At 40.9% G+C, this 24,368-nt stretch overlaps 1 protein-coding gene across 1 annotated transcript in view; it reads left to right on the top strand.

Annotated features, from left to right (window-relative positions):
- Positions 1-23,055, top strand: part of LOC127422875 (WD repeat-containing protein on Y chromosome) — a 35,095-nt gene extending 12,040 nt beyond the window's left edge. The window contains exons 8-19 of the mRNA XM_051666681.1: positions 3,114-3,305; positions 4,349-4,594; positions 4,722-4,886; positions 5,811-5,960; positions 6,223-6,407; positions 6,955-7,094; positions 8,997-9,142; positions 13,632-13,849; positions 17,865-18,013; positions 21,587-21,699; positions 21,814-21,921; positions 22,821-23,055. Of these exons, the coding sequence (XP_051522641.1) occupies positions 3,114-3,305; positions 4,349-4,594; positions 4,722-4,886; positions 5,811-5,960; positions 6,223-6,407; positions 6,955-7,094; positions 8,997-9,142; positions 13,632-13,849; positions 17,865-18,013; positions 21,587-21,699; positions 21,814-21,921; positions 22,821-22,955 (1,947 nt within the window). The 3' untranslated portion in view covers positions 22,956-23,055. The remainder of the gene's footprint in view (positions 1-3,113; positions 3,306-4,348; positions 4,595-4,721; positions 4,887-5,810; positions 5,961-6,222; positions 6,408-6,954; positions 7,095-8,996; positions 9,143-13,631; positions 13,850-17,864; positions 18,014-21,586; positions 21,700-21,813; positions 21,922-22,820) is intronic.
- The last annotated feature ends 1,313 nt before the right edge of the window (positions 23,056-24,368 follow it).

Here is a 24,368-nt window from a genome sequence, read left to right on the forward strand (position 1 = left end):
TAAGTATTTTGAAAAAACAGCAACTAATGTTTCAGTTACTGATGTAACCTTGGTTAACTGAAAAGAAGGAAATGAGATGATGTGTCAGTAGCTGATGCTATGGGAGCTCCTCTCAGGTATACCGATCCCTAAAATCCTATTCAATCACAGCAGTTACATATTTGCAGGTGGCGCTTGTTTCTCTGCCCTTATGCTGGGGCACATCATCAGAATTTTTCGACAGAAGGGAGGAGAGCACATCTCTCTGTGCCCTAACAGCGAGAAATCAGTAGTGCGGCAAAGCAACTGAGAGTCTTGTTCCCTCTTTTCAGGGAACCTAGGCTACATCAGTTACCGAGACGTTCCATTTTTAAGTCAGTCACTTCGACGCTGTATCAGTATCTGATGCTATGGAAGCCATAAACCATTACGCTGTGCTGCTGATTCACACACATATGACAATGCCTACTAGCAAATTGGGTAGAAAATATGCGTTGAAATTACCTACCCTTTGTATTGAAAAATAGGAAGGAAGAGGGACAAGAAATAAACCATTTATGTTAAAAGCACAACAATGACACTAGCCATTCCAGGTAGAATGAATAGCTCAATAGGACAAAACGGTGCTAGACCGAAATGTGATACAATGGCACTAGCCAACAGCGTAGTGGATCAATGAAAATAACACTCTTCGCAGCGTAGTGCAGAAGAAAGAGGATGGCATGGTTAAAACCAGTCTGTCAACGTATGCAATGACACTACCCATCCAGTGTAGTGAAACATTACAAAAAGATATTCTTCGCATATAGTGCGAAAGGAAGAGAAAAAAAAGCTCATAGACCGTGAATGTAATGCTATAAAACTAGCCAACAGGGTAGTGAACATGGATATAAATCAATCCTCTTTCGCAGTTAAAACCAGGGAAGGGAGGGTGGAAACATCCAAGTTTTAAAACCTGGCAAAGTTATTAGGGGAAGCCCAGCCTGCAGCCAGACAGATGTCCTCTAAGCAGACGCCCTTTGCCCATGCCCAGGAGGAGGCCACGCTACTGGTAGAATGAGCCAATGAGACACCAATGAGACACTGTATGCCTTGCGACTCATAAGCGAGTGCAATGGCCTCCACAATCCAGTGGGAAATTCTTTGCTTGGAGATGGCCAAACCGTTTGAACAGCCTCCAAAGCATACATAGAGCTGTTTAGACAGCTTGAATTGACTAGTTTAGCCAATGGATATACATAATGCCCTCACAGGGCAAAGCATATGCAGTTTCTTAGCCTCATTTGACCCAAAAGGAGGAGGATAGAACGCTTGAAGGGTAACAAGCACTTTGGCCCAACACTTTGAGCACATAACACTCTCTGGGCATAAGGACAGATTTTGATACTCTAAACAAGATCCCCATCACGTTTGACTGATTCCAAATCAATTAACAGCACAGTTTTTAAAGGGAGTATGTGTAAGTTACCGCCTCAAATGCCTCAAACGGGGAACCCGTAAGCGCATTTAATACCAGCGCTAAGTCCTAGGGCGAGAGGGTCTTAGGGTCTTAGTCGTCTCGCACCATGCAAAATTTACTGACCATCACAGACAAACCACCCATGGGTTCATAGCCGGTCGCTATGGCAGCAACGTATGCTTTACGTGTGGATGGAGTAAGTCCTGCATCCAAGCGCTCTTGCAAGAAGCAGAGTATTGTCTGTACAGGGTTACGCACTGGGTCCTCACTATTGAAGAAACACCAGCCAGCGAAAAGTTGCTATTTAAAGACATACAGCCACCTTGTTGAGGGTGCCCTGGCCTGTAGTATGGTGTCGAGCACCGGCTGCGACAACCCTATTGTGCCAGATGAGCCACGTTCAGGGTCCAGACATGAAGTCTCCACAGCTCTGGCTGGGGATGCTAGATCGTGTCTTGGGCTTGCGAGAGCAGATCCTTCCTCACAGGAATTTCCCATGGTAGAGAATCCAACAGCTCTACCAGCTCCGAGAACCAAATGCTATTGGACCACTGCGGTGCAACCAGCAACACCTTGTACAGCACTTGGTGTAGCAAGTGGATGGGAGTGAAAGCGTATTTGTGTTTTGCTCGCCATTTGTGAACTAGGCTTCCAAGCCCAGCAGAGCCTGGGTCATGGAGTACCAGAGGTGACAGTTCATGGTCTCAAGGCCACAACTGCAGTGTTGTCTTTGCGGATCAGAACTTGAACCTGCATGTCTGTCTGAAAAGTTCTCTGAGCTATGAGGACAGCAAGCAGTTCTATGCGATTTATGTGCCAAGTAGTTTGCTCACCTGTCAGGTGTCAAAGACCGGACCACCGTCACATAGGGCTTCTTGGCCTGTGTTGGATGTGTCTGCCATGACAACTCAGCCTCTCCTCTCCTCGGGGAGCTGTCTTCTGTATGCTTGTGTGCACACACTAGCATCCTCGCTTGTCTAGGAGCAGAACGGGGAGGGTACTGGCCAAATTAGATGCGTGCCGGACCCGCTCCCCTGGAACCGAGTTAAATGTGTCACCAGGGAAGACAGCATGCATCCCTGGGACAGGCTGCCACACTACTTCTCGTGCCCCGGACCAAGGAGGGGAGCATGTGCGATCACCGGACCCCACCCACATCCTCGACCATCCCATGGTCACTCCCCTACCTTTACTAAGCTGTGAGGACACCAGATTCCCCCTTTCATTTGGACACTATTTGCCCATGGACACTTTATTTACCCTTTTCTGTTGTTATTATTATTTAAAATAAACGCTTCTCTGAGGCCTGATGCCACACCCACCGTGACTGTCTCTTGCTCACCCCGCCATAACACATACATGATTCAGAAGGGTGGTGATGTTTTAAATTTGTTATTGTGGTTTCAAAGGCAGTGTTCAGACCCCAATAAAAAGTCCTCATTTAGTTGTTTTGACGGATTTATTAAAAAAGACTATTCAGCATTTTCCGTTGTGTCATACACTGAGGAAGTAATAAGTCATCCCCACAGTAGTAACAAATTTAATTGGTAAAGCAGACAACCGTTGTCTGAATATTGTGTAAAACAAGAGCACTTTGAATTACAACACCGCTACCCATACATAATAACACACAGCATTTAAAATCCATTCACTACATGTTAATCTTCTTTTGCAGGGAGTCAAGTGTTTTGACTTTAGCTTTTCTCTCAGTATCCTGGTAACTGCTGGTGTGGATCCTGCTGTCAGACTGTGGAATCGCTATGTGACCTCTCGTCCAATTGCGGTTCTGCACAGTCACCAGACCACTGTGGTGGATGTGGTCATTCACCAAGCACTGGGCAAGATCTTCAGCTACGCTAAAGACGCTGTTAGTATTACACCCACTAAATGTCCTCTTGGAAAATAGAGAGAGCTATATAAAAGATCCTGATACATTGTTTTGATTAGCATGAAGGTGAGTAGGTAATTACTTCTGAATCATAGGAGAACTCACATGAAAGGAATATTTCACCCAAAATTAAAAAATTCTGTCATTATTTATTCATGTCATTTCAAAACTACACTCACTTAGCACTTCATTAGGAACACTAAGGTCCTAATAAAGTGTCCAACGTGGTCTTCTGCTGTTGTAGCCCATCAGCCTCAAGGTTCAACATGTTGTGCATTCAGAGATGCTATTCTGCTCCCTACAATTGTACAGAGTGGTTATAAGAATTACTGTAGCCTTTCTGTCAGCTCAAACCCGTCTGGCCAATCTTCGTTGACCTCTCTCATCAACAAGGCATTTCTGTCCGCAGAACTGCTGCTCACTGGATGTTTTTTTTTACTTTTTTGGCACCATTCTGAGTAAAATCTAGAGACTGTTGTGTGTGAAAATCCCAGGAGATCAGCAGTTACAGAAATACTCAAACCAGCCCGTCTGCCACCAAAAATCATGCCATGGTCGAAATCACTGAGATCACATTTTTTCATGATTTTATACATTGCATTGCTGCCACACGATTGGCTGATTTGATAATTCCATGAATAAGTAGGTGTACAGGTGTTCCTAATAAAGTGCTAAATAAGTGTATATGCAATTATTATTATTATTATTATTATTATTATTCAGTGGAACTGAAAAGTAGAACATTTTTCACATAGCTCTTTCTACATTATGAATCTACATATTCTCACATAGTGAGAATGTTTGTCAAGCTCCACAAAGGACAATATAAACATCATAAAAGTAGTCCATATAACGTGTGCTATATTCCTATTCTTCCGAAGCCATGTGACAGCTTTTTGTCAGGACCAAAATGAAATTTTAGTTCCTTTAAACTTTTAACTATTCATTTATAAGGCATCAAAATAATAGTTCTTGAAGTGCAAGTCACAAGTCCCGGTCTATATGTTTGTGTCTACTTTCAGGTGCTGAAAATATGGGATATCCCTTCTCAACAATGTGTAAAGACTGTTCGATTGAAATTCCCCAATATCCAGTCAGGCTTTACACCAGAGCAGGGTAGCTTTCCTCTGCTTCTCAACCTGACAGTAGATCATGCACTCTTGGTGACCTGTAGGGAGTATCTGGCCATGCTACGACTGCACAAAGCAGTGCCCAGAAACAGGCCTGGGTTGTACACCTGTGCCCTTTATAATCCTCATCTTGAACAGGTTGGAGTTTCAGCTTGTTAGATTGTTGATTTGAGAACTGAACATTATAGGTTATTATCTTTAGAGGGTGTATTGTGTTAAGTACCATCTCTGTACATTTGTTTGGGTACATTTGTGTATTGTCTAGGTAATCATTGCCTGTGCTGACTCTTCACTGGCCATGTGGGATGTGAAGACAGGCATGAAGAAGATGGAGATAAGGAATGCTCATGGCAAGGAGGAGATTTCATGTATGGCTTTAGATAAAAGCCAACGCAAGCTAATCTCTGCAGCCACCAATGGCACTATCAAGGCGAGTGTCTGGGATTTTCATGTTAATATTGACTGTCCAGATTCAGACAGCATGTCCACAGATTGACCATCTGATGCATATTGCACACTATAATAACAAGACATTTCCTTTAATTGCAAACTTCAGTCAGACTGGCTGAACGTAATTTCTGGGAGTCGTATGCACAGGTTTTTATCAGTCTGCCGAGAATTTGTTTTTGAACATAACTAGATTTGCAAAAGTTTGTGAGGTTCATGTATCAGGATTTTTTTTTTTGTTTTTTTTTTTGAGACACTTAGTCGCAAGTAAACGAGATATCCTTGCGCAAATCAGTAGGGACTTATTTACTTGCTGTTAAAGTCTTGTAAAAAATAAATTGTGGTTGGTTACTTTACACATTAATCACATGTCCTATCCTTTCAAAGTGGGCTGTTTTGGGCCAGAAAAAGCTCCAATTTGAACCAGACATTATGCAGGTAGTCAAAAGTCTCGCTACATGCTACTATTGACTCGAGCACCAAGTGTTTTAGTAACAGCATGAGTCCTACCTCAAAATGAATGCATCTTAATGACTTTTAATGCTTTCAATGTAAATAATGCCTTTCTAATGTCTCAGTAACAGAAATACCACATTGTGTTTGGAATTTGAAGTGAACCTGTGTTTGAAACGTCCAGTTTATTTGTCAGTACACTAATTCACTGGATTTTTTTGTAATGAAAGATTTTGATTGTATTTTAAACTTTGTTTTCATGTACATTTCAACAGTAGCTCTTTTGATAGAAATTTGAGTGAAATGGACAGATACTGAAAGAAATGCTGGAACAATGCTGTTTATTTGGGGAAAAATAAATGTCTGTTGATTATTTATTTGTATTTATTTAGTAGCAATTGGCTATTGTTGTAATCACAACCTTCTATTATTAACTGGTAAATTTTCCTGTTAGGTGTGGAACTTACTGAATGGCCACAATCTTCATAAGCTAGAGGCCATTTCCAACACAGAGGTCATCGGGATCATCTGTCACCATGACAACCAGCTTATAGCCACAGGCTGGAGTCGAATGATTGCTCAGTACAGCATTGCATTTTCAAACGTAAGGGCCAGACACACACACACACACACAATTTAATGGCCACTTAAAAGCAAAAAGGGCTTTCAGCCAGTATACACACATAATATCCATTTTCAGGTTGCAGCTTTTATTCTCTTAAATTGGGAATGTACTTTTGTGGTTATACCTTGAGACGTCTATGACAACAAAGTGGGTTTTAATGGGGGTCTGACACTGCACAGAAGCTGACACAGCAGAACTGTAGATCTAAAAGACATTTACTGAGGTGTATCTGTGAGTACAGGACATCTATGTCAAAGCAGACCTGTCCTGGAAGTCTGGTCGTCAGCACAGTGATGATATCCTGGCAGTGGATCATTGTCCAGGTCTGGGGCTTCTGGCTACTGGCAGTTACGATGGAGAGATCATTATATGGACCCTGGCTCTTCAGAAACCCATCACACGACTACAGAGATCCCAGCAGGGGAAGTTAGTACAAAATGAGACTTTGGCAAAGAAGGTTTTAAAGTGGACATGACATGGAAAACAGGATTTCCTTTGTCTTTTGAAAGTTTAATGTAGGGTGGATTCAGGTAAATTGTGCCATTTTTATTTTTTTTGCCATAGAGATGAATGGCAAAAATTGGCCCAATTTAACTGAATTCACCCTACTATGTTGACGAAATCTAATATTCAAAGCTCCATCAAAAGTCCACCCACTCCTTTTATGGAAAATAAGTACTGTAGCATTCAATAAATATCAACCAACAATTGGACTTAAATAACTGTAGAATGTCATTTTGCACAGTGTTTATGTATATATTGTTGAATTCAAAAAGTTGCATTATCAATTTACAAGTTAGATTCTCGTGTGCATTAATGCATTAAATGATGCATTAAATTGCATATTAGGTCATACAAAGTAAAACATTTATAAAATATTTGTTTATGATTAAAATCAGTTTGCATGTTATATGTTTTATTATCTAGCAAAGGGAAATAATGCATAAATATTTATGCTACTGTGTGTGCGTAGAGTATATCCACCTGTTCGAAGGCTGCTGTTCCTGCAAAGACGAGCCCAGCAAAATCATTTGAGAAGCAGCGCAGTGCTGCTCAGCTCACAGGCTGGATCTGTCTGCTGGTGGAGCATCTGTGGACCCCAACACAACCATGGTAAATATATAATGGAGAGCAACTCATGACGACTTAACACACCACAAACACCATAATATGGACCCTTTCAAATTGAGGAGTCTTAAATTGCACCCTACCTCAAAGACTGCAGTTCCACTTGGTGCATCATCTTTTTTTAAATGGTGACCAGTCAAAAAGAGCTTATATACCTGTTTAAAATAGAGCTTATCTTAATCCCAAAATGTATTTGTACACAGTCCACTGCAAGGTGAGCATTTATGTAGTCTCAGCCTCAGATGGCACACCCACAGACTGTTGACTAACCGTCTGATGCACACAGAAATGGCAAGAGCTCATCTGAAATTGTCTGTTTCAGTCCAATTGGCAGAATTTCTGGGAGTCGGGGTCCATAGGTGTTTTGTTTGAGACACTTTGCATGTCAGTCAGATGGCCTTTCCTGGGTCAGTGGGCTGTTCTTGGCTAGAATACGCTGCAATGTGGTCCAGACTTTATGCTGATGGCCATGTAATACTAACATTCATGATGCTGCATTCCCCCTATCTGAATTCATGTCCATACAAGACCATTCAATACAATGCTGTTAATGTATGTAGATGAACAAATAAATTATTGCTACAATATAAATGCCAATTTGTGTTCCATACACTCACTGAGCACTTTATTAGGAACACCTGTACACCTACCTGTTCATGCGATTATCTAATCAGCCAATCGTGTGGCAGCAGTGCAGTGCTTAAAAACTTGCAGATATGGGTCAGGAGCTTCATTTAATGTTCACATTAATCATCAGAATGGGAAAAAATATGATAGCAGTGATTTAGACTGTGGCATGATTGTTGGTGTCAGACGGGCTGATTTGAATATTTCTGTAACTGCTGATCTCTTGGAATTTTCACACACAACAGTCTCTAGAGTTTACTCAGAATGGTGCCAAAAACAAAGAACATCCAGCGAGTGGCAGTTCTGGAGACAGAAAGGCCTTGTTGATGAGAGAGGTCAACGGAGAATGGCCAGACTGGTTTGAGCTGACAGAAAGGCTGCGGTAACTCAGATAACCACTCTGTACAATTGTAATGAGCAGAATAGCATCTCAGAATGCACAACACATCAAACCTTGAGGTGGATGAGCTACAACAGCAGGAGACCACGTTGAGTTCCACTTCTGTAAGCCAAGAACAAAAAGCTGAGGCTTCAGTGGGCACAGGCTCACCAAAACTGGACAGTTGAAGACTGGGAAAACGAATCTCGATTTGTGCTGAGGCACACAGATAATAGGGCAAAAATTTGGTGACAGTAGCATGAATCCATAGATCCAACCTACCTTGTGTCAAAAGTCCAGGCTGGTGGCGGTGGATTATGGTGTGGGCAATGTTTTCTTGGCACACTTTGGGCCCATTAATACCAATCAATCATCGCTTGAATACCACAGCCTATTTGACTATTGTTGCTGACTATGTGCATCCCTTCATGGCCACAATTTACCCATCTTCTAATGGCTACTTCCAGCATGATAGTGCAGCATGTCACAAAGCAAAAGTCATCTCAAACTGGTTTCAAGAACATGACAATGAGTTCAGTGTTCTTCAGTTGCTTTTCCAGTCACTGGATCTGAATCCAATTGTAAACCTTTGGGATGTGGTAGAACAGGAGATTCACAGCATGAATGTGCAGCTGAAAAATCTACAGATATAACGTGATGCAATCATGTCAACATGGACCAGAATCTCAAAGGAATGTTTCCAACATCTTGTGGAATCCATGCCACGAAGAATCAAGGCTGTTTTGAGAGCAAAGGGAGGCCCTACCCAGTATTAGTATAGTGTTCCTAATAAAGTGTTCAGTGAGTGTATATCCATTTTATGAGAAGAATGCACAGAGTAGTAGATAAATTACTTGTTTTGTCAATCATGTCTGATGCAGGACAGTTCTATGCGCCTGATAAATCTGATGAGAGTGTAATGGGTTTAAGCACAGACCAGGAAAATAATCTACTCATAACTGGAGACACCACAGGATCCATCAAGGTCTGGGACATCTCACTGTATGCCTTATCAAATGGAGATGAGGTATGAAAATTAATCTCTGCTGTTTATATAAGTTGAATTCAGGTAAACTGGGCCACTTTTTGTCACTGAGATGAATGGTAGGCCAAAGTGGATCATTTTACTTAAATTCACCCTATTTGAAGGGTCACTCGACGTTGCGTCAATGTAGTGACACTAGGGGTCACTCTTGGGAGCCCCAAACGCCTCTGCTTTTTTGAAAAAAGGCCAATGAGAATTGGCAAGTGGAATTTGCATGCCACTCCCCCAGACATACGGGTATAAAAGGAGCTGGTATGCAACCACTCATTCAGATTTTCTCTTTGGAGCCAAGCGGTTGTATTCAGTGCACTGAATTCAATTCCCTCCAAAGACGCACTTCAAAACTGCTGGATTTACGACACATTTCAGCGGCTTCTCCCCCTCTGCACCCGTGGAGTACAGAGAACGCCCCTGGGCGCTTCGGCAGAGTGAAAATAAGAGAGTATATTCTAAAAGAGTATATTTTCATTCACAAAAAGAGCGGCACACACACAGAACGTCTTTTTAAAGATGCCTTTCCGTTTGTGTGTTATTCCTGGTTGTGGTCGTTATCTCTCCGCTTCTGATGGCCACAATCACTGTCTTACGTGTCTGGGCACTGCCCACGCGGAGATATTGTTCTTGGATGAGTCATGTCCTCATTGCGAGAACATGACCATGGCAACGTTGCGGTCGCGGCTTGCTTTCGTAAGGCACCTCGAGCTCCGCCCTGCCACGAGGCCCCACCCGCCGGTACGTCTGACATGATCATTCCCTTGGTCCCCCTCGCCCGGGGTTTGGGCGCATGGCTCGCGCTTTCCAACCCGTTGCGATGGCTGACCCAGACCGTCCGACTCGGCAACACGATTCAGTTCACCAGCACCCGCCCAGGTTCAGCGGCATCCTCTTCACCTTGGTGAAGGGCGAGAACGCCGCTACCTTGCATGCGGAAATCGCTACCCTTTTGCACAAGAGCGTGATAGAGCCTGTCCCTCCAGCCAAGATGAAAGGGTTCTACAGCCCTTACTTCATCGTACTGAAGAAAGGCGGTGGGTTGTGACCAATCGTGGACCTGCGAGTACTGAAACGGGCTTTGCATAGACTCCCGTCCAAGATGCTGATGCAAAAACGCACTCTAACGAGCGTCCGGCATCAAGATTGGTTCGCGGTGGTAGACCTGAAGGACGCGTACTGCCACATCTTGGTCTTACCTCGACACAGACCCTTCCTGCGGATTGCCTTCGAAGGCCAGGCGTACCAGTACAAGGTCCTCCCCTTCGGCCTGTCCTTGTCCCCTCGCGTCTTCACGAAGGTCACAGAGGCAGCCCTTGCCCCGCTAAGGGAAGTGGGCATCCGCATCCTCAACTATCTTGACGACTGGCTAATCCTAGCTCACTCTCGAGAGTTCCTGTGCGCACACAGGGACCTCGTGCTCCAGCACCTCAGCCGACTGGGGCTTCGGGTCAACTGGGAAAAGAGCAAGCTCTCCCCGGTTCAGAGCATCTATTTTCTCGGTTTGGAGTCTTGATGACAGCGCTCCTCACGAACGAGAGCACGCAGTCAGTGCTGAACTGTCTGAAGGCGTTCAGACAGAGGACAGCGGTTCCACTGAAACTTTTTCAGAGGCTCCTGGGGCATATGGCATCCTCAGTGGTGGCCACACTCGGGTTGATGCATATGAGACCGCTTCAGCACTGGCTTCAGACTCGAGTCCCAAGAGGGGCAAGGCGCTGTGGGACACATCGTGTGACCATCACATCAATCAGTCGCCGCCTCTTCAGCCCTTGGACCGACCTTCTACGGGCAGGGGTTCCCCTAGAGCAGGTCTCCAGGCGCATCGTGGTTACAACAGATGCCTCCAAGATGGGCTGGGGCACCGGATGCAATGGGCACACAGCCGCTGGCTCCTGGACTGGCCCGCGGCAGCGTTGGCACATCAATTGCCTAGAGTTGTTGGCAGTACTGCTCGCCCTGCGGAGGTTCCGGCCGTTGATCCAGGACAAGCACGTGTTGGTCTGGACGGACAACACAGCGACGGTAGCGTACATCAACTGTCAAGGTGGTCTATGCTCCCGTTGCATGTCACAACTCACCCACCGTCTCCTACTCTGGAGTCAGTAGCGCCTCAAGTCACTATGAGCCACTCACATCCCGGGCGACCTCAACACCGCAGTGGACGCGCTGTCACATCAGGTTACCCTCAGGGGAGAGTGGAGGCTCCACCCTCAGGTGGTCCAGCTGATTTGGAGTCGATTCAGTCGAGCACAGGTAGACCTGTTTGCTTCCCGGTAATCCTCCCATTGCCCGCTTTGGTACGCCCTGACCAAGGTACCCCTTGGTATAGATGCGCTGGCACACAGCTGGCCCCCTGGACTACACAAATATGCATTTCCCCAGTGAGCCTACTTGCACAGACCCAAGGAGGACGAGGAGCAGGTCATCCTAGTAGCAACCTACTGGCCCACCCAGACGTGGTTCTCGGATCACACTCTCCTCGCGACAACCCCGCCCCCCTGAATTCCCCTGAGGAAGGACCTTCTTTCTCCTGCGGTGGTAGACACGATCACTCGGGGTAGGGCTCCCTCTACGAAGCTCTGAGCAGCTCTTTGTCTGCTTTGGTGGACAGCGGAAAGGAATCGCTGTCTCCAAACAGAGGATCGCCCACTTGGTCATTGATGCCATCCGCAAAATCGTTTCCCTGTCGGCAAACTGCGTCTTCCTTGGGCAGAGGCCCCTCTGCCACCAGTCGCCATGCTCTGTAGAAGCTTCTCCCCCTTCGGGTAGGACCTACCATGGGATCTCTCCACATGACATACTTCTGACAAGACTTGGTAAGACCATGTGACATATTCCACTCAAAATACCCCCCCCTCCTTTTTGGGTGGGGTGTGGTCTCCGCAGTGTCTTCCCCTTGGGAGGGACACCCCCCGATGCAGACACTTATGGCTCCCAGTCAGTTAACAAATTCCACTCTTTTTGTGGAGAGCCTGTCCCTATAGTTGGGCAGTCGACTTGTTCCTGATGGACCGTTCGATGCTCATAAGAGCGTTGGGGGAGGTTACGTGACGGCCTGGTGTGCTGGCTACGAGGCACACAGCGGTCTGCCCGTCACACACCACCAGTTCACGTAACACAGTTCAGATAGTTGTGGCGTTTTGTATAGGGACCCCCTAGTGTCACTACATCGACACAACGTCGAGTGAGTGACAGATATGGAACGTCCTGGTTACTTTCGTAACCTCCTTTTCCCTGATGGAGGGAACGAGACGTTGTGTCCCTCTTGCCACAATGCTGAACCACCCGCTGAAATGGCCGGGACCTGGTCTTGGCTCCTCAGCACAAACCTGAATGAGTGGCTCCTTTTATACCCATATGTCCGGGGGAGTGGCATGCAAATTCCACTCGCCAATTCTCATTGGCCTTTTTTCAAAAAGCAGAGGTGTTTGGGGCTCCCAAGAGTGACCCCTAGTGTCACTACATCAACACAACGTCTCATTCCCTCCATCAGGGAACAGAGGTTACGAAAGTAACCAGGACATTATTTCTGTCAAGGTTTGATGATCTTTAAGTTTATTGCTATGAACTTAGTAAACACTGTGCAGAAAATACTGGATACCGCCTACTATTTTTTAAACATAGTATTGTAGGTGTAAGAATGGAACGCATCAGTCTGCTATCTGGAAGTAAAACTCCCATTAATTTTCTCTATAGGCAAATTCATTTTTTAAATATAACTTACATTTTAAAAGACAGACCTATCATGACCTCCAAAGTTGTTAATCCATGGTACAGTACATTATATTCAACTGTTAAACCATCAGTCCATGTTATTCCAACTATTAAATATCGAAAGAAAATCGACACTACCCATGATCCTGAGGAAAATCCATCAATCAAAGAATTGCGACCAACAAAGCGTGCCAAATGAGCTCTTTAGTGACACCCATTCCCATGACGCATGAGTCAGTCTTATATATTTGCATATATCAGAACATTTTGCAATAAAATTAAAATATATTGTTTCTATACTTAAAATCAGCAACTTTATTTCAACAGTTTTACATTTTCCCAATGTTTTTCATTAGATTTTTTGCAGTCTTTCATGGGATTGTTCATTTCCTCATGAAAGACGGTAAGTGCACAGTCTCGTACCTTTGTCTTTTTGTCCAATTTACAAATACTTTTTTTGCTGCAAATCAAAATGTTGTGATTCACCTCTAAGCTGGTTTGTTTGGTTCATGGCTTAAACTCTTTTATGAGGGATTTTATGAAATCTCTGTGGAAAAAAAATTAATGGTATTAATACTTCTGGAACCAAGATGGGTGGGCACTGTTGCGCTCGCTTGAAAATGGAAGGTTAACTCTAACGCATTGCATTGTGAGATACAGTACTCTGTGCAGTGTACTTTATAAAATATATACAGTATGTTAGATTGTATAGTTAGTATTTTAATATGCTATTCCTAACATAGCCTATGTCTGTGTCTTAAAGTCTGCAAAAGGATTTCCCCCACTGTTACACTTTTGGAGGGCACATGAGAGTGCGATTGTGAGCAGTGAGCTTCTTGTGTATGGCTCGCAGCTCTTCTTACTGAGTCTGTCAGCAGACCGCAAGGCCTGTCTCTGGACCACTGATGGAGGTAGTGTGGGCTGGTTTGGACAGCAACAGCAGTGGGAATTGAGCAACCCAGACACTTATCAGATCAACAGGTATAATTCCATATCTATTATTAGCCTAAATGATTGTTAACTCAGTCAGTCTGTGCTGGTAAACTTACAAAAAACCCAACTTTAAAACCAGCTTAGGGTATATGACCTGACCATTCTCATAATGCTCTTGTGAAGAAGACACTAAGCCAGCATGCATTCAAAGGAAATACCACTAAGGCTGGCTGCTGTTGTCTGTGTTGGAAAATAAAGAATTCCATTGTCAAATTGAGAAATAAATGCAGCCTTAATGGAATAGTTCAGCCAAAAATGAAAATTCTCTCATAATTTACTCACCCTCATGCCATCCCAGATGTGTATGACTTTCTTTCTTCTGCAGAACACAAAGATTTTTAGATGAATATTCCACCTCTGTAGGTCCATACAATGCAAGTGAATGGGAAACAAGATTTTGAAGCTCCAAAAACATATGCAGGCAGCATAAAAGTTATCCATACAACTCTAGTGGTTAAATCCATGTCTTCAGAAGCAATATGATAAGTGACGTTGAGAAACAGATCAGTATTTATGTCCTTTTTTACTATCAATCTCCACTTTCACATCTTCTTTTGTTTTTGGCGAATCACATTCGTGCGTAGACTTAAATATTAATCTGTTTCTCACCCATACCTATTATATTGCCTCTGAAGATATGCCCTGCATCCGAAACCACGTACTGTCACAGTATGTCCTGTGTTTGATGAAGAACGCATTTCTCAGCCAGTAAAACAGTAACGTTCTTTAGGTATGCATGCGAGTAGTATGAAAAGATTTCAGACATACTTCATCCAGGGACATAGGTATTGACCCGTAACCCGATTATATATATAACATAAGAACAACATTTTTGGAAATAATCTTCTCTGGTTTTGTTAAACACCACCATTTAAGCACAATGAACAACTTTCTTGGTATATATAGCACAAACAGTTAAAAAGAGCCGCCTGACTTGCGGTTCTCCACGATTCTTTCAAACCCAGTGTTTTGAACGTGACGTCGCCTCAGCACCCAAAGGATTATGGGATCCTTAAGTGTTCAGTCAAAATCTCACCGGAAATAGTAGGTCATCTGGGTATTTCTCACTTACTGCTTCATGAATACTGAGGATTCGGACATACTACTCTATTGGCGTACTGTTTTTGGCATACTATATAGTATAGACACAATTATAGATTTAACCCATGAAGTCAAAAGGATGACTTTTGTGCTGCCTTTATGTGGTTTTTGCAGCTTCAAAGTTTTGGCAATCATTCACTAAAAATCTTAGATTCTGTTCAGCAGAATGATGAGAAAATTTTTATTTTTGGGTAAACTATCCCTTTAAAATAATCTTTTCAACAGTAAAATGCTTGAATGTTTGTAATACCCACATGTTCTTCCAACAATAACTTTATGGTGGCCCCCAAAAGTTTTTGGACGTGTTTGGACACGTGTTTGAAAGTCACATTTATCAATCCCAAAATATACACTGGCGGCCAGAAATTTGGAATAATGTACAGATTTTGCTCTTATGGAAGTAAATTGGTACTTTTATTCACCAAAGTGGTATTCAACTGATCACAATGTATAGTCAGGACATTAATAATGTGAAAAATTACTATTAAAATCTGAACAAAAATATTCAGATCTTCTTAAACTACTTCAAAGAGTTCTCATCAAAAAATCCTCCACGTGCAGCAATGACAGCTTTGCAGATCGTTGGCATTCTAGCTGTCAATTTGTTCAGATACTCAGCTGACATTTCACCCCACACTTCCTGTAGCACTTGCCATAGGCATAGGCATAAGGCACTTCTCACGCACCTTACAGTCTAGCTGATCCCACAAATGTTCAATGGGGTTAAGATCCATAACACTCTTTTCCAATTATCTGTTGTCCAATGTCTGTGTTTCTTTGCCCACTCTAACCTCTAACCAGGTCGCCTGATTCACATTATTAATGTCCTGACTATACTTTGTGATCAGTTGAATGCCACTTTGGTGAATTAAAGTACCAATTTCCTTCCGAAACAGCAAAATCTGTACATTATTCCAAACCTTTGGCCGGCAGTGTATATCAATTTGTCAATATGTCAAACCAAGTGGCATCAACTAACAAATGTTGCTAGATCTTTTCTCAGAACTAACTTTTCTCAGCCATTTGTACTACACGATAAATCTCTATTTAAGCAAAATTGTAAGTAGTCAACCCAATCTAGAAGCTCATATTCTGGGCCAGATGTAATCCTAGTGGCTGGAGTGACTGTGGAATATTTAATCAATCTCCACATTTGGCAGGGCTGACTTGGAGATGAACCCACTGGGAGCTTTAACAAATAAACCAACAGAGCGAATGTTTCGATGGTCAGATTTAACTGCTGTTAAACCCAAGCATATGGCTGAAGCAGCTGCTGTGTGTTGAAGGGTAGACAGTTCCAGAGAAACCATATATTTTCTCTTTTGTTTGGTTGTTGTTTCTGGAATTGTCTGAAAGTTTCTAATAGTTACTGAAAGGCAGGGGAAACAAAACATCCGTCAAAGTGTCTAGTCATGGTGAGGAATCTCTCCACAGTGTTCCTTCCCTACATCAGCTGACTGGCTCAATCTGTGGAGACCTGCATTGTGCAGAATCTATCACACATATACAGACTAAAATCAGAATTATACGCAAAGATTGAAAGTTTACTTCAAAATTGTATTCCAGTAAAAATTGCCAATTAATTACTATAAAACCAGTTAGTTATATAACCAGTTAGCTAATCCAAATATCACAACATGAAAGTACCACAGTTGGATTACTTTTATTTATTTAAAGGTGCACTCAGTAACTTTTGTCTTTGTGTCATCTTGGACTTACACTGACACCTAGCGGCTTAGATGCAGCATCATTTAAAATCAATCGTTTTTATTTTCAGATGCCATTGTAGAAATTTAGTATTCACAGTCAGCCATGATTATTTTAATCAATGAGTGAAAGTGTCGAATAACAGGATGGTTACTGAGATTAAGCGAGTAGTATTCAGCTGGTCATGTGATTGTAAAATGGCAGCCCTCCATGTAGAATAAATCAGCTTTTATAAAGTTACTGATATGACTGTAGTCTTAATTTTAATGTGAGTGGTCATGATTTCCTACATATATTGCAAAAGTACAATTCATGTCTTTAGGAGTTAAACTTTTTCAATGAGGACAAAATTACTGAGTGCACCTTTAAGGATGACCTTAGAGCCACATAGGCAAATAAAGACAAGAGAAAAGCAATATGAAATGATTTAGACTTTAATTTCTTTTGTACATAAAAATAATGTTAGCAGTAAAATTGCACTGTTTTATTTTAGAGAGAGAATTTAATGTGTGGAAGCGAAGCTTAGATTGATTGCTTCTGCTTTTATTATTCTCATTTGTAAATCGCTTTTGATAAAAGCATCTGCTAAATGAGATGACAATGTCTACTTAAACATATACATTATGAGTTTTGCTGAGAGCAATAAATCCAATAAGTATCAAATATTTCTTCCTCAAAAGTTCTAAAAGAATCATTAGTGGAACCATTAAGGATCTGAAATCGTTAAGAGGAATCAGAACCGGAATCATTAAATTCATAACGATTCCCATTCCTAGTAACTACTTTACACATTTTGTCAAAATTATGTTATGAACGTACATTGTGATCTGTCCTGTGACAGATGGGTTTGGCTCAACTAAGCTTAGATTCAGAGAAAACAAATTGCAAATTGCAGTAACTACAAAAACCACACTGAAACCAAGTAACTGTGAAGCCATTTTGCTCAGTTTCAGTGTTGGCATAGTTACTGCGTTTTGCATTTGTTTTGCAGAATGACACATTAATTTATCCACTGAACCACTTACTGCTGGTTAATGATTAATACCATGATGCTTCACAATGATGAGACCACATGTCATGACATGGATATGGCACATCCTCAGTGACCACATCGATTCAGTAAACATCAGGAATTTGTGTGCTTTTGTTAACCATTTATGGATGCCTAATGATGATACATAAACATCCCCCACAGAGAATGTGCCACTTTAATCAAAGAAGGAGAGGAGGAGAGGACAGAGAGCAGCCAATTATGTACAGGCCCTGAGAGTTTTATCTGCTGGGGTGAAGGCTCAGGGGAGGTCACTGGGACAAGCATTAGTGATGTTGATCATCAGCAAACAGGTGGGCGGAAAAACTCTTTGACAAACACACACAGAGACCAGGACATCATGTTTCAATGAACAGTCTCTCCTCTAATATCTGCAATGACCACTTAAAGGAATAGTTCACCCAAAAATGAAAATTTGGTCATTACTCACTCACCCTCATTTTGTTCCAATTTTCAGCTTACTTGTCTCTGTGAAGCACAAAAGGAGAATTTTGAAGAATTTAACTGTTCACTCTTTTCCATGCAATTTCAATGAATGTGGACTGAGGCTTTCAAGCTGAAAAAAAGATGCAAAAACATAATAACAGTATGATGATAAAAGTAATCTAACCAACATGCACTATATTATATAACCCCAAAATGAATCATTTACTCACCATCATACTAGTATCACTTTCTTTCTTCTGTGAAACACAAAAAGAGATGTTAGAAAGATCAAAAAATCAATGAAAGTTAATGGGGACTGAGGCTGTCAGTCCCTAACATTCTGTCTATCTTCTTTGTGTTCCATGGAAGAAAGTCATATGGTTTTAGAACAACATGAGGGTGAGTAAATCATAATAGAATTTTTGGTTACATTTTATTTTAATGTGTCCTTTTTACAGTGTAATTACACAAGTAATTACTGATTATTACTAATTAACAACATGTACTTACTATAGGTTTAGGGTAAGGGTTTGGTTTATGGTTAGTTGCTTTTAATTACGCATAATTGACTGTTATTACTATAGTAAATACATATAATATGTGTAACAAGGACACATTAAAATAAAGTTTTACCAAATTTTCATGTTGGGGTCAACTATCCCTTTAAGCCATACAATAGCTTTGTGTAAGGAACATACTTTTATTGACTTATATAAGTCATTATTCACTGAAAATCTTGAGATCTAGTTCTTTTAAGTTGGATCTTTTCAGTGAATCCACTGATTCAGGTCTCCTGATTCGTTCACTAATCAAAGACTTATATCACGCACTAGTCCTATGTACGCCCTTTATGTTACTTTTATGGTGTTTTTGCATCCTTTTTAAGATTCAGCCTCAGTCCCTATTCATTAATAATTGCTTGCAAAAAAGCAATTAATATAATTCTTCAAAATTTCTCATTTGTGTTCCACGGAAGAAAGGACGAAGAAAAAATATGGGTTTGGAATTGCATGAGGGTGAGTAAATAATGTCAGAATGACCAGCTATATATTTACACTGCACTATTAAAGTTGTAACCAGTCTTTACCACAAACAACATACATGTGCACTCTAGTTAAAAACAACTTTGAACTTTGTTCTTGTTCACTTCTCATTTAACTAAACCCTCCAACGTTCTTTGAGGTTTTCCTGCTATTTAGCAGTCATAGTGCCATTACTTGAAAAGTCATGATTCTGTTGATCCACCGACTGCTCCAAAGTGACTGTGAAGTTGAGTGTTAAGTGCAGGCAGACATGATCTGGCAGTTTGTTGTACTCACGTCCCTCAGTTCCAGCTCCCAGGCTGCCCTAAGTCACCGTCATGCCAAAACAAGCGATTAACTGAGCCTCCCGACTGAGCTGGGTGTGTTATTTGGTTCCTGCGGCTGTCTAGACACTCGTTTGAGTGAGAGTTACTGTACATGTCTGCTGATTCTTAGACTTCCTTCAATATCTCCTTATGGCGTGTTTTTTTCTACTGATTTTCCTTTGCCTCAGAATTATCAGAAATGCATAAACCTTCATAATCAACATGAAATCAAAACAGTAAACCCTGTTTACTTTGCCTATAAAGTAACTGTTTCTGGTCTTATTGTGCATGATTCACATTATTCTTAAAAGGGTCATGACATACTCTTTTTTAAAATAATTTTATTATCTCCCCTGAGATCCACTAATAATGTTAGAAAAGTTTTTTTTTTTTCTGCACCAAAACAGACATAATTTAGTAACATATATTAGGCCCTCTGTCTGTCCTTAAAACTTCAACATAAATGTCCACTGTTTTGATTGTCTAACATGGTGCAGCCCCTCAAATACAGCCTTATTTGAAACTCAATAGGAAGTGAATAAACAAGCTCCACAATGTTATAAAGTTAAATTTCAGGGTTTACACATAACGCACATCCAACAAATTGCATCTGAATATATTAAACTGTTCACTAAAGAACAGCAGCACCATAAACTATCAAACAGTCATGACATTTGAAATATTCATGAATGAAACTGTTTACTTACGGTTTTGCAGTCGGTTCCAATAGTGTTTTTAACTGCCCCATCCTTCAATAACAGTATCTTTGCAAAGCTTGAATCACATTATGACTGGTTCACAAGCAATCCACACTGATATGCGCCGAAAAAACGCACATACATAGTCCAAAGCACAGTGAAACAAGACACACACACACATACAGTATCATTTTTCACTGAAGCGCACATTGCTGGAAACGCATAAAAATGGTCAAAGATGTCCATCTAGTGCATGTTTACATATACTAACAATTAAAAATATCACAGATGGGTGCAAGAACTCGTCCAGGATGTGTTTGTGCTCAAAACAGCAAGAGGCAGAGCAGCTGAATGAAACAGAATGGGGTCTCCTTTTCAGAGTTGTAACTTGACACAGCATCTTTTAAAAGCAGCGCGAGATACATGACAATGGTCAAAGATGTCTGTCAAGTGTATGTAAGTTTATATACAAAAATAATCCAAAATAGTCCAGATGGGTCCTCTTTGGTGTTCAGGAATATTTATCTGTCCATCCTGCTCTCTCAGTTTGGAATCAGAATCAGAATAAGTATGAGCTTTATTGCCAGGTATGTTTACACATACAAGGAATTTGTCTTGGTGACAGAAGCTTCCAGTGCACAAACAATACAACAACAAGACAGAGATAATAATAAAAAAATAGAATAAAAATAAAAAGTGAATAGAAAATATAAGTATATCTAGAAATACACAATAAGAAAAAAAATATATATTTATATACGTTTGTACAAATACAAATCTGGTATATACAGATAGTGCAAGGGAATGTAATGGCAGAAGAGGTAGGAAATGTTGGATAAATATACATAGACTAAGCTGTGTATTGCACATAATTATTGCTCAATGAGGCAGTTTTAACTGTTCATGAGATGGATAGCCTGAGGGAAAAAACTGCTCCTGTGCTTGACAGTTCTGGTGCTCAGAGCTCTGTAGCACCGTCCAGAAGGCAATAGTTCAAAAAGGTAGTGGGCTGGGTGAGTGGGGTCCAGAGTGATTTTTCCAGCCCTTTTCCTCACTCTGGAATTGTACAGTTCTTGAAGGGAGGGCAGGGGGCAACCAATAATCCTCTCAGCATTCCGAACTGTCCTGAACCAAACCAAACCAGACAGTAAAGTTAACAGTTTAACTACAAATGTAATTAAATGCAAGTACTTTAAATGTAATTACAATGCAACAACATGTATGTACATAATAAGTACATTCTATCAAATGGTTAAGTACATAGTAGTTAAGGCCACCTAATATAAAGTGGGTCCTATCATTTCATATTTTCTTTATGCTATAAAATCCAGATATACAGTTCTGTACATACTGTAAATGATAAGTGTTTATTAGAGTTCTGTTTTTCATTTCAGAATTAGCTCTAGACCAACAGATGAGTCATTTGACTCTACAAACTCCACACCAGGAGAGCACATCTGGACACTATAGCTCCTCTGAAAAGTTCCCACTGCCCAAATACAGTAAGGTTGGTCAAGAAATTACATGAACCGGTCTTGAAATGTAAATTCATTTTAATTGAAACATCATGGTCTGTTTAATGTTGTGATGTCTTACTGTATTCTTTCAATGCATTTCTCAGTTTGGACTAGGACATGAAGCCACTGTGCAATGCAGGCGACGAGATATTGACCGCAAGAAGATCTTTTGCTTTGGGGAGGTCACACCATTTCGGGCCCTTGAGTTGCCGGTTAGTCAGTCTTTTCTCAGATGTATAGCAGGGATGGGAATCAGCAGGGACCTGGTGAAATGATATTTTATTGAGAACTGGTTTGCGATACGATATTATTGCAATTCTTGTGATTCAAAAATGTGATATATTCCGATCTTTTTCTTGCTTATATCTCGTTTCTCTTCATTGGAGCTGAACTTCCTGCTTTACTTCATCATAGACCCAAAATATAGCGATACTTTGAAATATCTCTAATGTTTTAGTGTGCTAAAGTCATAAGAATCACATGAACACTGCGGCTAAATGACACTGTGCATAGCACTGATTATTGAAGGGTCCACAAAACCAGCAGAGGACGAAAACAAAGACAACACCCTTTTATTTTTAACTCATCTTTTTTGTTATGAGAACAGCACCAGGGTTTTGTATCCAGCATTTGTTGTATGTTTGTTGCCACGCACTAGAGTTTTGCTTGGCCACTGAAGCTCTTGGTGAGGTGGAATAAGCAGGCTCAAATGTTTTTTTTCTCTGTAAAACTCTCAAACGAACGGCTGGGCCAGAAATGAAATGAAAAATGAAAAGTAAATCACTGTGGGATTGATGGTGGTAGCGGGAGAGAGAGTGCAGATGCGTTGGTGTGTGCCAGGATCAGCTACTGACTGTCATGGCACGTTTAGAGGAGAGAGGCATTGTTATGACAACCACATCACAAAAGTTGGACACATTTTGTGTGTCTTAACCACAGCGGATAAAGAGCTTTAAAAAGGACAAGATGCAAAACATTCCAAATCTTCACCTAGTTTAAATGCTGCGGATGTTTTATACTGTAAGAAGAAACATATAAAGGCTTACCACAAGCATTTAACAACCTTTACTGTAATTAAAAATAAAATTCTTTTATTTTCAATTCATTCTAGGAGATCAGTGAGCCTGTGGATTTACCTTTGAAGCCCTGGATACTGAAAAAATGTCAGCTCTCCTCCAGACGAACAGAATTAAGCTCTCACATATTTTCATCTGAAGGTCCTGTGCATTTTGATACACTGGAGTAGACAGTTGGTATAATGGAGGTGATGTTTTTTTCTTCTTCACAGATTCACTAATTTTCATTGTCTTGTCCAGAAATATATGTCCTCTCCCTTTAACTGTAGAGTAGTCATTGCTTTTGTGCCATGTGGCTTCAGTGACATGACCACATTAACTATGTTTTGCACCATCAATGTGTACATACACAATATATTTTTACAGTAAAATATAGATCGAAAATTATTTTGCTTTGAAAACCTGTGTATGCTGTCATTGATTTTACATTTGAATTTTTTTGGTTCAAATAACTAATTTTATCAGTGGTGCTTTCTAAGGCCAGCATCACTATTACTATTGTGCGCATCACTCGTCCCACGCTGTTTGTGCTATGTTAATGAATGATATACCACAGATCGTGCAGCTTATTAAGGAGATGACTGTTACTTTCTTAGCAATCAGACTTAGGATGTTTGCTTGACTGACGAAAAATAAAGGTAAAAAAGCAGTCAAAAAAAATTACTGTAGACTAACACTGTAGGACCAGGATATCATAGAGACTTGGGGGTGGGCTTCCTGTATCTATGGCCAGTAGGTTAAAAACAAGCAACCACCATTAAAACCCTAGAAACCACATAACAATGCTTTAAAAGCCAATCAGAAGACCTTAGGAACAATATCCTTATAATATTCATTATTCATTAGAAACCATCTGCAAAACCATAGCATAATGGCGGCGTGTTTTGCATGAGAAATCATACTTTTTACAAAACATATAAAATTCATCTTATTAATATTTATTATACATTTATAAATCTACACCCTTATAATATTCATTATTCATTAGAACACCTTAGCAACAGTATATAAACTATCTGCAACACCCTAGCATTGTGAGGCAAGTTTTGCATGAGAAAATACAATTTTCTTCAAAAAATGCAATGATTCATGTTATTAATATTCATTATACAATACATTCATAATAATTCTGCATCAAATTCAACATTAAAAAATACAACATATGGAGGTCATGAACTGTTTAAGGTAAAACTGATCATCACACATCAATTTTTGTCCAATACTGTAACGTTGCGCTGGCACTGGCAATGACAATGACGATGAAGTAAAGAGAACCCAAGTGCAGTTTATTAACAAACGTGAAATCCAATAACCATTACTCCAAACGTGAATAAAAACAAAACATGAACTAGACTAAACTTGACTTGAACAAAACATAAACATGAACTTGACTTGACTAAACTTAACATGGCATGACCATACATTACATCAACAATACTTGACAAAGGACAATGGAAAACATTAGGGTTTAAATGCATGGACATGGGAGAACACATGACAAAGATAACCAATAAACAGACATAACTGATAACAAGATAATAATCCAATAAACCAATGACACAAAACACATGAACATGGAGGTA

The sequence above is a fragment of the Myxocyprinus asiaticus genome, chromosome 32 (assembly GCF_019703515.2).
Source record: "Myxocyprinus asiaticus isolate MX2 ecotype Aquarium Trade chromosome 32, UBuf_Myxa_2, whole genome shotgun sequence".
NCBI lineage: Eukaryota > Metazoa > Chordata > Actinopteri > Cypriniformes > Catostomidae > Myxocyprinus > Myxocyprinus asiaticus.